The 15,000-nt window shown below is 52.1% G+C and overlaps 1 protein-coding gene across 3 annotated transcripts in view; it reads right to left on the reverse strand.

Moving 5' to 3' along the window:
• snx16 (sorting nexin 16) overlaps positions 1–15,000 on the reverse strand; it is an 18,913-nt gene that overhangs the window by 1,413 nt on the left and 2,500 nt on the right. For all 3 annotated transcript variants that reach the window (XM_079862441.1, XM_079862440.1, XM_079862442.1), the window contains 5 exons: positions 11,555–11,910; positions 6,329–6,415; positions 2,720–2,868; positions 2,573–2,642; positions 2,000–2,136 (listed from right to left, as the gene is read on the reverse strand). In XM_079862441.1, coding sequence (XP_079718567.1) covers positions 2,000–2,136; positions 2,573–2,642; positions 2,720–2,868; positions 6,329–6,415; positions 11,555–11,893 — 782 coding nt within the window. In that variant the 5' untranslated portion in view covers positions 11,894–11,910. The remainder of the gene's footprint in view (positions 1–1,999; positions 2,137–2,572; positions 2,643–2,719; positions 2,869–6,328; positions 6,416–11,554; positions 11,911–15,000) is intronic.

Here is a 15,000-nt window from a genome sequence, read left to right on the forward strand (position 1 = left end):
CTGTCTGTCTGTCTGTCTGTACGTACACCTGTCTGTACACCTGTCTGTCTGTATGTACACCTGTCTGTACACCTGTCTGTCTGTATTGTACACCTGTCTGTCTGTACACCTGTCTGTCTGTATGTACACCTGTGTCTATCTGTCTGTCTGTCTGTCTGTCTGTATGTGCACCTGTCTGTCTGTCTGTCTGTCTGTCTGTATACCTGTCTGTCTGTACACCTGTCTGTCTGTCTGTCTGTCTGTACACCTGTCTGTATGTACATCTGTCTGTGTGTCTGTACACCTGTCTGTCTGTACACCTGTCTGTCTGTCTGTCTGTATACCTGTCTGTCTGTCTGTACACCTGTCTGTCTGTCTGTCTGTCTGTACACCTGTCTGTCTGTATACCTGTCTGTCTGAACACGTGTCTGTCTGTCTGTCTGTCTGTCTGTCTGTCTGAACACCTGTCTGTCTGTACACCTGTCTGTCTGAACACCTGTCTGTCTGAACACCTGTCTGTATGTACATCTGTCTGTACACCTGTCTGTCTGTCTGTCAGTCTGTACACCTGTCTGTCAGTCTGTCTGTACACCTGTCTGTCTGTCTGTACACCTGTCTGTCTGTCTGTGTGTCTGTCTGTGTGTCTGTCTGTATACCTGTCTGTCTGTACACCTGTCTGTCTGTCTGTCTGTCTGTCTGAACAACTGTCTGTCTGTCTGTCTGACTGTACACCTGTCTGTCTGTACACCTGTCTGTCTGTACACCTGTCTGTCTGAACACCTGTCTGTCTGTCTGTACACCTGTCTGTCTGTCTGTCTGTCTGTCTGTCTGAACACCTGTCTGTCTGTCTGTCTGTCTGTACACCTGTCTGTCTGTCTGAACACTTGTCTGTCTGTCTGAACACCGGTCTGGCTGTACACCTGTCTGTCTGAACACCTGTCTGTCTATACACCTGTCTGTCTGAACACCTGTCTGTCTGTACATCTGTCTGTACACCTGTCTGTCTGTACACCTGTCTGTCTGTACACCTGTCTGTCTGAACACCTGTCTGTCAGTCTGTCTGTCTGTCTGTCTGTCTGTCTGTACACCTGTCTGTCAGTCTGTCTGTCTGTGTGTCTGTCTGTACACCTGTCTGTCTGAACACCTGTCTGTCTGTCTGTACACCTGTCTGTCTGAACACCTGTCTGTCTGAACACCTGTCTGTCTGTCTGTACACCTGTCTGTCTGTACACCTGTCTGTCTGAACAACTGTCTGTCTGTCTGAACACCTGTCTGTCTGTACACCTGACTGTCTGAACACCTGTCTGTCTGAACACCTGTCTGTCTGTACACCTGTCTGTCTGTCTGAACACCTGTCTGTCTGAACACCTGTCTGTCTGAACACCTGTCTGTCTGTCTGTACACCTGTCTGTCTGTACACCTGTCTGTCTGAACACCTGTCTGTCTGAACACCTGTCTGTCTGTACACCTGACTGTCTGAACACCTGTCTGTCTGTCTGAACACCTGTCTGTCTGAACACCTGTCTGTCTGTACACCTGTCTGTCTGAACACCTGTCTGTCTGAACACCTGTCTGTCTGTCTGTACACCTGTCTGTCTGTCTGTACACCTGTCTGTCTGAACACCTGTCTGTCTGTACACCTGACTGTCTGAACACCTGTCTGTCTGTCTGAACACCTGTCTGTCTGAACACCTGTCTGTCTGTCTGTACACCTGTCTGTCTGTCTGTACACCTGTCTGTCTGAACACCTGTCTGTCTGTACACCTGACTGTCTGAACACCTGTCTGTCTGTCTGTACACCTGTCTGTCTGAACACCTGTCTGTCTGTCTGTACACCTGTCTGTCTGAACACCTGTCTGTCTGTACACCTGACTGTCTGAACACCTGTCTGTCTGTCTGAACACCTGTCTGTCTGAACACCTGTCTGTCTGTCTGTACACCTGACTGTCTGAACACCTGTCTGTCTGTCTGAACACCTGTCTGTCTGAACACCTGCACTGCTGTGTGAGTTTGGGTTTACTTGATTCGCCCTTCCAGTGTTTGGATGTGCCGCTCTTTCTCCTCCAGTGTTTTCTTCAGGCAGTTTATCTCTCGCTGCTTCTCGAGAAGCTCCTTCTGAAGCCTGTAGTTGCTCTCCTCTAGAGTCTCACAGAACGCCTGCAGACACACACACACACACACACACACAGAAGACGTCTTCTCATTGGATAAAGCCAAACGTTCTCATGAATAATTTTGAGAGACAGACATTAATGTACTATAGCACTAGATGCTAACATCGTCTTCTATGACGTGTAATACACATATCTCTGTTAACATCTAAGAATGCAGTTTATTCTAGAGCTGGGATGATGTCAGAACCCAGAAGACTCATTCGTTCTGCCCATAAAACCTCGAGGGAACCAGCGGGGAACTACTCTTGGGGTTCTGACGCCAGCCTGTTCCACGAGCCTGTGAAGTGTGTGTGCAATGGACATCATATTTCACACTCACTGACTTTTTTAGACGCTTTCCAGCAGAACTGAACTGTCTTCATCATTGGATCATTATCGTCCCGCTATTACTGTGAAGCTGCAGAAGAAAGCGGACTCACCCGACTCTCCTCCAGACTGTCGAACGGGCCGGGCGGTTCATCCAGACACAAGAACTCCCGAACCGCCACACTGAGGAACAGTGGAGTCCGTCACACACACACACTTCAGTCACGCGTGCAGCTGTATGTGTGTGTGCGAGCGCTCACCAGTGGGCGATGTCTTTATGGGCCACCAGGTTCTGGAGGAAGGCCTGCAGGCCCAGCTGACGGTCCTCCAAGAACTCCGTCTCGTAGTTGTCTTTGAACCAGCGTTTGGGAGGCAGAGCGAGTCTGAACCCCGGGAACATCTCCTTCAGCTGGAGAGGAACGGGTCAGAACTTTAGAGGAACGGGACAGAACTTTAGAGGAACGGGTCAGAGCTTTAGAGTGACGGGTCAGAGCTTTAGAGGAACGGGTCAGAGCTTTAGAGGAACGGGACAGAGCTTTAGAGGAACGGGTCAGAACTTTAGAGGAACGGGACAGAACTTTAGAGGAACGGGTCAGAGCTTTAGAGGAACGGGACAGAACTTTAGAGGAACGGGTCAGAGCTTTAGAGGAACGGGTCAGAGCTTTAGAGTGACGGGTCAGAGCTTTAGAGGAACGGGTCAGAGCTTTAGAGGAACGGGTCAGAGCTTTAGAGGAACGGGTCAGAGCTTCAGAGGAACGGGTCAGAGCTTCAGAGTGACGGGTCAGAGCTTCAGAGTGACGGGTCAGAGCTTCAGAGGAACGGGTCAGAGCTTTAGAGGAACGGGTCAGAGCTTTAGAGGAACGGGTCAGAGCTTTAGAGGAACGGGTCAGAGCTTCAGAGGAACGGGTCAGAGCTTCAGAGGAACGGGTCAGAGCTTCAGAGGAACGGGTCAGAGCTTCAGAGGAACGGGTCAGAGCTTTAGAGGAACGGGTCAGAGCTTTAGAGTGACGGGTCAGAGCTTTAGAGTGACGGGTCAGAGCTTCAGAGGAACGGGTCAGAGCTTCAGAGGAACGGGTCAGAGCTTCAGAGGAACGGGTCAGAGCTTCAGAGGAACGGGTCAGAGCTTCAGAGGAACGGGTCAGAGCTTTAGAGGAACGGGTCAGAGCTTTAGAGGAACGGGTCAGAGCTTCAGAGGAACGGGTCAGAGCTTTAGAGTGACGGGTCAGAGCTTTAGAGGAACGGGTCAGAGCTTCAGAGGAACGGGTCAGAGCTTCAGAGGAACGGGTCAGAGCTTTAGAGGAACGGGTCAGAGCTTTAGAGTGACGGGTCAGAGCTTTAGAGTGACGGGTCAGAGCTTCAGAGGAACGGGTCAGAGCTTCAGAGGAACGGGTCAGAGCTTCAGAGGAACGGGTCAGAGCTTCAGAGGAACGGGTCAGAGCTTCAGAGGAACGGGTCAGAGCTTCAGAGGAACGGGTCAGAGCTTCAGAGGAACGGGTCAGAGCTTTAGAGGAACGGGTCAGAGCTTCAGAGGGACGGGTCAGAGCTTCAGAGTGACGGGTCAGAGCTTCAGAGTGACGGGTCAGAGCTTCAGAGGAACGGGTCAGAGCTTTAGAGGAACGGGTCAGAGCTTTAGAGGAACGGGTCAGAGCTTTAGAGGAACGGGTCAGAGCTTCAGAGGAACGGGTCAGAGCTTCAGAGGAACGGGTCAGAGCTTCAGAGGAACGGGTCAGAGCTTCAGAGGAACGGGTCAGAGCTTTAGAGGAACGGGTCAGAGCTTTAGAGGAACGGGTCAGAGCTTCAGAGGAACGGGTCAGAGCTTCAGAGTGACGGGTCAGAGCTTCAGAGTGACGGGTCAGAGCTTCAGAGGAACGGGTCAGAGCTTTAGAGGAACGGGTCAGAGCTTTAGAGTGACGGGTCAGAGCTTTAGAGTGACGGGTCAGAGCTTCAGAGGAACGGGTCAGAGCTTCAGAGGAACGGGTCAGAGCTTCAGAGGAACGGGTCAGAGCTTCAGAGGAACGGGTCAGAGCTTCAGAGTGACGGGTCAGAGCTTCAGAGGAACGGGTCAGAGCTTCAGAGTGACGGGTCAGAGCTTCAGAGTGACGGGTCAGAGCTTCAGAGGAACGGGTCAGAGCTTCAGAGTGACGGGTCAGAGCTTTAGAGGAACGGGTCAGAGCTTCAGAGTGACGGGTCAGAGCTTTAGAGTGACGGGTCAGAGCTTCAGAGGAACGGGTCAGAGCTTTAGAGTGACGGGTCAGAGCTTTAGAGTGACGGGTCAGAGCTTCAGAGTGACGGGTCAGAGCTTTAGAGTGACGGGTCAGAGCTTTAGAGTGACGGGTCAGAGCTTTAGAGGAACGGGTCAGAGCTTCAGAGTGACGGGTCAGAGCTTTAGAGTGACGGGTCAGAGCTTCAGAGGAACGGGTCAGAGCTTTAGAGTGACGGGTCAGAGCTTCAGAGTGACGGGTCAGAGCTTTAGAGTGACGGGTCAGAGCTTTAGAGGAACGGGTCAGAGCTTTAGAGTGACGGGTCAGAGCTTCAGAGGAACGGGTCAGAGCTTCAGAGGAACGGGTCAGAGCTTCAGAGTGACGGGTCAGAGCTTTAGAGGAACGGGTCAGAGGAACGGGTCAGAGCTTCAGAGGAACGGGTCAGAGCTTCAGAGGAACGGGTCAGAGCTTCAGAGGAACGGGTCAGAGCTTCAGAGGAACGGGTCAGAGCTTTAGAGGAACGGGTCAGAGCTTCAGAGGAACGGGTCAGAGCTTCAGAGGAACGGGTCAGAGCTTCAGAGGAACGGGTCAGAGCTTCAGAGGAACGGGTCAGAGCTTTAGAGTGACGGGTCAGAGCTTCAGAGGAACGGGTCAGAGCTTCAGAGGAACGGGTCAGAGCTTCAGAGGAACGGGTCAGAGCTTCAGAGGAACGGGTCAGAGCTTTAGAGGAACGGGTCAGAGCTTCAGAGGAACGGGTCAGAGCTTCAGAGGAACGGGTCAGAGCTTCAGAGGAACGGGTCAGAGCTTTAGAGGAACGGGTCAGAGCTTTAGAGGAACGGGTCAGAGCTTTAGAGGAACGGGTCAGAGCTTCAGAGGAACGGGTCAGAGCTTCAGAGGAACGGGTCAGAGCTTTAGAGGAACGGGTCAGAGCTTTAGAGGAACGGGTCAGAGCTTTAGAGGAACGGGTCAGAGCTTCAGAGGAACGGGTCAGAGCTTCAGAGGAACGGGTCAGAGCTTCAGAGGAACGGGTCAGAGCTTCAGAGGAACGGGTCAGAGCTTCAGAGGAACGGGTCAGAGCTTTAGAGGAACGGGTCAGAGCTTTAGAGGAACGGGTCAGAGCTTTAGAGGAACGGGTCAGAGCTTTAGAGGAACGGGTCAGAGCTTTAGAGGAACGGGTCAGAGCTTTAGAGGGACGGGTCAGAGCTTCAGAGGAACGGGTCAGAGCTTCAGAGGAACGGGTCAGAGCTTTAGAGGAACGGGTCAGAGCTTCAGAGGAACGGGTCAGAGCTTTAGAGGGACGGGTCAGAGCTTCAGAGGAACGGGTCAGAGCTTCAGAGGAACGGGTCAGAGCTTTAGAGGAACGGGTCAGAGCTTTAGAGTGACGGGTCAGAGCTTTAGAGGAACGGGTCAGAGCTTCAGAGGAACGGGTCAGAGCTTTAGAGGAACGGGTCAGAGCTTCAGAGGAACGGGTCAGAGCTTTAGAGTGACGGGTCAGAGCTTTAGAGGAACGGGTCAGAGCTTTAGAGGAACGGGTCAGAGCTTTAGAGGAACGGGTCAGAGCTTCAGAGGAACGGGTCAGAGCTTCAGAGGAACGGGTCAGAGCTTCAGAGGAACGGGTCAGAGCTTCAGAGGAACGGGTCAGTGTATAACCTGTATAATCTCACTGACCTTGTCGTTGAGTCTGGAGAAGTCGGTGTAGCGTCTGAACACGACCCAGCTCTCGTCCAGAGTCTTCCTCACCAGAACCTTATAGACCTGCAGCACATTCACAAACAGCGATCTGCCAGAGTCACCTGACTTCAGTAAACAAGGCTTTGCTACATCATGTCAATGAACCAATGAGTTTTATCATAAACCATTTTAATAGCACATTTAAAAGAGCTAATGCTATAAACAGCCAAAACTGTGTTTCATAAATCGCAGAAGGATCAGATATTTAAGTTTTATTTTTCAAAATGCATCACTGTCGATAATGCCTATGAATAACCCTTCTCATTATATTAATGTCCAAATATTGCTTCCCAGATCATGTGATTTTCAGGCTGTAAAACTGAAGTAATTTCAAGGGCTGAAAGACAGGATTAGGGTTAGGGTTAGGGACACACTCCTGATATAGGGTTAGGGACACACTCCTGATATAGGGTTAGGGTTAGGCTTAGGGACACACTCCTGATATAGGGTTAGGGACACACTCCTGATATAGGGTTAGGGTTAGGGACACACTCCTGATATAGGGTTAGGGACACACTCCTGATATAGGGTTAGGGACACACTCCTGATATAGGGTTAGGGTTAGGGACACACTCCTGATATAGGGTTAGGGACACACTCCTGATATAGGGTTAGGGTTAGGGACACACTCCTGATATAGGGTTAGGGACACACTCCTGATATAGGGTTAGGGTTAGGGACACACTCCTGATATAGGGTTAGGGACACACTCCTGATATAGGGTTAGGGTTAGGGACACACTCCTGATATAGGGTTAGGGACACACTCCTGATATAGGGTTAGGGACACACTCCTGATATAGGGTTAGGGTTAGGGACACACTCCTGATATAGGGTTAGGGTTAGGGACACACTCCTGATATAGGGTTAGGGACACACTCCTGATATAGGGTTAGGGTTAGGGACACACTCCTGATATAGACGAGGTTTGAACACAATCTGAGACAGTGCAACAACACCCTGTGATTCCAGTTTACCCAGAAGACTCTGACAGTGCACACACCCCTGCCTGATCAATAGACTATATTAATCAAATAAAAAATTTTATTTCATTGCCAAGACAACTACATCTATCTACTGGAATAGAGCAGTGTAAATATAAGGCCATCCTCAAGCTTACGGTCGCTACTCGTATGACTCTCCATCTGACACGCTTTCTGTTCAGCAATCAGCGACTGTACACCTAACAGTAGCTAGCGTTAGCAGGTTTTAAGTTGCGCATAGCTAGCGTTAGCAGGTGCTGTGCTGTAGCTTTGGCTGTGTTCACTGCATATTCCACAAATGACGTGCCATAACGGACATGCAATACTAACATTACATTATCACTCCAGGTACTCTCAGCCACTACTGGCCCTTCAGACACGACGCCCATGACACCCATTTATGTCAATGGCTTGCGCAGCGCGAGGACCAAAGCGGAGCACAGCATTGGCGAGCTCACACACGCCGCGCTCAAAGTTCAGAACAGTTCAACTTTTGCCGCTGCGCTCTGTGACGATTACCCGCGCGGCCAATAGAAACGGGGCATCCAAACAAGCGTGGAAATCAAAATGAAAACTCCGCCTACTTTTGCTCTGGCCAGCGCAGCGCTAATCGCTCTGTTCCTGAAGGGCTACATTTCATTTCCATTTTAATAAACTAACTATTCAGTCAGATCAGTATGAGTTGTGAAAGAAATACAGTTACAATTTCAAGCATTTTATCCAAAATTTAAGCACTTTTCAGACCTTGAAAACCCAACAGCAAAATTCAAGCATCTTCACGGACCCGTACGAGCCACACACACACACACACACACACACACACACAGGTCTGAGGCACTCACACACACACACACACACACACACACACAGGTCTGAGGCACTCACACACACACACACACAGGTCTGAGGCACTCACACACACACACACACACACACACAGGTCTGAGGCACTCACACACACACACACACACACACACACACACACACACACAGGTCTGAGGCACTCACACACACACACACACAGGTCTGAGGCACTCACACACACACACACACACACACACACACACACACACACACACACACAGGTCTGAGGCACTCACACACACACACACACACACACAGGTCTGAGGCACTCACACACACACACACACAGGTCTGAGGCACTCACACACACACACACACACACACACAGGTCTGAGGCACTCACACACACACACACACACACACACAGGTCTGAGGCACTCACACACACACACACACAGGTCTGAGGCACTCACACACACACACACACACACACACACACACACACACACAGGTCTGAGGCACTCACACACACACACACACACACACAGGTCTGAGGCACTCACACACACACACACACACACACACACACACACACACACACACACACAGGTCTGAGGCACTCACACACACACACACACACACACACACACACACAGGTCTGAGGCACTCACACACACACACACACACACACACACACAGGTCTGAGGCACTCACACACACACACACACACACACACACACACACACACACAGGTCTGAGGCACTCACACACACACACACACAGGTCTGAGGCACTCACACACACACACACACACACACACACACACACACAGATCTGAGGCACTCACACACACACACACACACACACACACACACACACAGATCTGAGGCACTCACACTCACACACACACACACACACACACAGGTCTGAGGCACTCACACACACACACACACACACAGGTCTGAGGCACTCACACACACACACACACACACACACACAGGTCTGAGGCACTCACACACACACACACACACACACACACACACACACACACAGGTCTGAGGCACTCACACACACACACACACACACAGGTCTGAGGCACTCACACACACACACACACACACACACACACACACACACACACACACACAGGTCTGAGGCACTCACACACACACACACACACACACACAGGTCTGAGGCACTCACACACACACACACACAGGTCTGAGGCACTCACACACACACACACACACACACACACACACACACACACACACAGATCTGAGGCACTCACACACACACACACACACACACACACACAGATCTGAGGCACTCACACTCACACACACACACACAGGTCTGAGGCACTCACACACACACACACACACACACACACACACACAGGTCTGAGGCACTCACACACACACACACACACACACACACACACACAGGTCTGAGGCACTCACACACACACACACACACACACACACACACACACAGGTCTGAGGCACTCACACACACACACACACACACACACACACACACACACAGGTCTGAGGCACTCACACACACACACACACACACACACACACAGGTCTGAGGCACTCACACACACACACACACACACACACAGGTCTGAGGCACTCACACACACACACACACACACACACACACAGGTCTGAGGCACTCACACACACACACACACACACACACACAGGTCTGAGGCACTCACACACACACACACACACACACACACACAGGTCTGAGGCACTCACACACACACAGGTCTGAGGCACTCACACACACACACAGGTCTGAGGCACTCACACACACACACACAGGTCTGAGGCACTCACACACACACACACACACACACACACACACAGATCTGAGGCACTCACACACACACACACACACACACACACAGATCTGAGGCACTCACACTCACACACACACACACACAGGTCTGAGGCACTCACACACACACACACACACACACACACACACACACACACACACACACACAGGTCTGAGGCACTCACACACACACACACACACACACACACACACACACACAGGTCTGAGGCACTCACACACACACACAGGTCTGAGGCACTCACACACACACACACACACACACACACACACAGGTCTGAGGCACTCACACACACACACACACACACACACACACAGGTCTGAGGCACTCACACACACACACACACACACACACACACACACAGGTCTGAGGCACTCACACACACACACACACACACACACACACACACACACACACACACACAGGTCTGAGGCACTCACACACACACACACACACACACAGGTCTGAGGCACTCACACACACACACACACACACACACACACAGGTCTGAGGCACTCACACACACACACAGGTCTGAGGCACTCACACACACACACACAGGTCTGAGGCACTCACACACACACACACACACACACACACAGATCTGAGGCACTCACACACACACACACACACACACACACACACACACAGATCTGAGGCACTCACACTCTCACACACACACACACACACACACAGGTCTGAGGCACTCTCACACACACACACACACACACACACACACACACACACACAGGTCTGAGGCACTCACACACACACACACACACACACACACACAGATCTGAGGCACTCACACACACACACACACACACACACACACACACAGAGATCTGAGGCACTCACACTCTCACACACACACACACACACACACACACAGGTCTGAGGCACTCTCACACACACACACACACACACACACACACACAGGTCTGAGGCACACACACACACACACACACACAGGTCTGAGGCACTCACACACACACACAGGTCTGAGGCACTCACACACACACACAGGTCTGAGGCACTCACACACACACACACACAGGTCTGAGGCACACACACACACACACACACACACACACACAGATCTGAGGCACTCACACACACACACACACACACACACACACACACACAGATCTGAGGCACTCACACTCTCACACACACACACACACACACAGGTCTGAGGCACTCTCACACTCACACACACACACACACACACACAGGTCTGAGGCACTCACACACACACACACACACACACACACACACACACACAGATCTGAGGCACTCACACTCTCACACACACACACACACACACAGGTCTGAGGCACTCTCACACACACACACACACACACACACACAGGTCTGAGGCACACACACACACACACACACACACAGGTCTGAGGCACACACACACACACACACACACACAGGTCTGAGGCACTCACACTCACACACACACACACACACACACACACAGGTCTGAGGCACTCACAGTGAACTTGGCCCGCTCCTCCATCACCTCGTACCCCAGGACAGTGGGAGTGATGGGCCGCTCCTGCCAGGGACCCGGGCTCTCCGGCGCGCTCCCGGGGTTCAGATGAGGAGAGCCGGAGTTCAGATGAGGAGAGCCGGAGTTCAGATGAGGAGAGCCGGAGTTCAGATGAGGAGAGCCGGGGTCGGGGGTCGGGGAGCTGGAAAACTGCACGGATCGCTCGGAGCCGCTGAGTCTGGCCCGGCTCACGGGACTCTGGCTCCGGTCCGGCACTGAGACGGCTGCTCTCCGCGGGGCTCGGTCTATCGGAACCGGAACCGGGACAAACGGCGCGGCCATCGCTGATACACACACACCTGAGGAGACACACAGGCTGATACACACACCTGAGGAGACACACAGGCTGATACACACACCTGAGGAGACACACAGGCTGATACACACACCTGAGGAGACACACAGGCTGATACACACACCTGAGGAGACACACAGGCTGATACACACACCTGAGGAGACACACAGGCTGATACACACACCTGAGGAGACACACAGGCTGATACACACACCTGAGGAGACACACAGGCTGATACACACACCTGAGGAGACACACAGGCTGATACACACACCTGAGGAGACACACAGGCTGATACACACACCTGAGGAGACACACAGGCTGATACACACACCTGAGGAGACACACAGGCTGATACACACACCTGAGGAGACACACAGACTGATACACACACCTGAGGAGACACACAGGCTGATACACACACCTGAGGAGACACACAGGCTGATACACACACCTGAGGAGACACACAGGCTGATACACACACCTGAGGAGACACACAGGCTGATACACACACCTGAGGAGACACACAGGCTGATACACACACCTGAGGAGACACACAGGCTGATACACACACCTGAGGAGACACACAGGCTGATACACACACCTGAGGAGACACACAGGCTGATACACACACCTGAGGAGACACACAGGCTGATACACACACCTGAGGAGACACACAGGCTGATACACACACCTGAGGAGACACACAGGCTGATACACACACCTGAGGAGACACACAGACTGACACACACACACCTGAGGAGACACACAGGCTGATACACACACCTGAGGAGACACACAGGCTGATACACACACCTGAGGAGACACACAGGCTGATACACACACCTGAGGAGACACACAGGCTGATACACACACCTGAGGAGACACACAGGCTGATACACACACCTGAGGAGACACACAGGCTGATACACACACCTGAGGAGACACACAGGCTGATACACACACCTGAGGAGACACACAGGCTGATACACACACCTGAGGAGACACACAGGCTGATACACACACCTGAGGAGACACACAGGCTGATACACACACCTGAGGAGACACACAGGCTGATACACACACCTGAGGAGACACACAGGCTGATACACACACCTGAGGAGACACACAGGCTGATACACACACCTGAGGAGACACACAGGCTGATACACACACCTGAGGAGACACACAGGCTGATACACACACACCTGAGGAGACACACAGGCTGATACACACACCTGAGGAGACACACAGGCTGATACACACACACACACACACACACACAGGCTGATACACACACCTGAGGAGACACACACACACACACACACACAGGCTGATACACACACCTGAGGAGACACACAGGCTGATACACACACCTGAGGAGACACACAGGCTGATACACACACCTGAGGAGACACACAGGCTGATACACACACACCTGAGGAGACACACAGGCTGATACACACACCTGAGGAGACACACAGGCTGATACACACACCTGAGGAGACACACAGGCTGATACACACACACACACACACACACACACAGGCTGATACACACACCTGAGGAGACACACACACACACACACACACAGGCTGATACACACACCTGAGGAGACACACAGGCTGATACACACACCTGAGGAGACACACAGGCTGATACACACACCTGAGGAGACACACAGGCTGATACACACACCTGAGGAGACACACAGCCTGATACACACACCTGAGGAGACACACAGGCTGATACACACACCTGAGGAGACACACAGGCTGATACACACACCTGAGGAGACACACAGGCTGATACACACACCTGAGGAGACACACAGGCTGATACACACACCTGAGGAGACACACAGACTGACACACACACACCTGAGGAGACACACAGGCTGATACACACACCTGAGGAGACACACAGGCTGATACACACACCTGAGGAGACACACAGGCTGATACACACACCTGAGGAGACACACAGGCTGATACACACACCTGAGGAGACACACAGGCTGATACACACACCTGAGGAGACACACAGGCTGATACACACACACCTGAGGAGACACACAGGCTGATACACACACCTGAGGAGACACACAGGCTGATACACACACCTGAGGAGACACACAGGCTGATACACACACCTGAGGAGACACACAGGCTGATACACACACCTGAGGAGACACACAGGCTGATACACACACCTGAGGAGACACACAGGCTGATACACACACCTGAGGAGACACACAGGCTGATACACACACACCTGAGGAGACACACAGGCTGATACACACACCTGAGGAGACACACAGACTGACACACACACACCTGAGGAGACACACAGGCTGATACACACACCTGAGGAGACACACAGGCTGATACACACACCTGAGGAGACACACAGGCTGATACACACACCTGAGGAGACACACAGGCTGATACACACACCTGAGGAGACACACAGGCTGATACACACACCTGAGGAGACACACAGGCTGATACACACACCTGAGGAGACACACAGGCTGATACACACACCTGAGGAGACACACAGGCTGATACACACACCTGAGGAGACACACAGGCTGATACACACACCTGAGGAGACACACAGGCTGATACACACACCTGAGGAGACACACAGGCTGATACACACACCTGAGGAGACACACAGGCTGATACACACACCTGAGGAGACACACAGGCTGATACACACACACCTGAGGAGACACACAGGCTGATACACACACCTGAGGAGACACACAGGCTGATACACACACACACACACACACACACAGGCTGATACACACACCTGAGGAGACACACACACACACACACACACAGGCTGATACACACACCTGAGGAGACACACAGGCTGATACACACACCTGAGGAGACACACAGGCTGATACACACACCTGAGGAGACACACAGGCTGAAACACACACACCTGAGGAGACACACAGGCTGATACACACACCTGAGGAGACACACAGGCTGATACACACACCTGAGGAGACACACAGGCTGATACACACACACACACACAGGCTGATACACACACCTGAGGAGACACACACACACAC

This window comes from Squalius cephalus (assembly GCF_949319135.1).
Source record: "Squalius cephalus genome assembly, chromosome: 25".
Lineage (NCBI taxonomy): Eukaryota > Metazoa > Chordata > Actinopteri > Cypriniformes > Leuciscidae > Squalius > Squalius cephalus.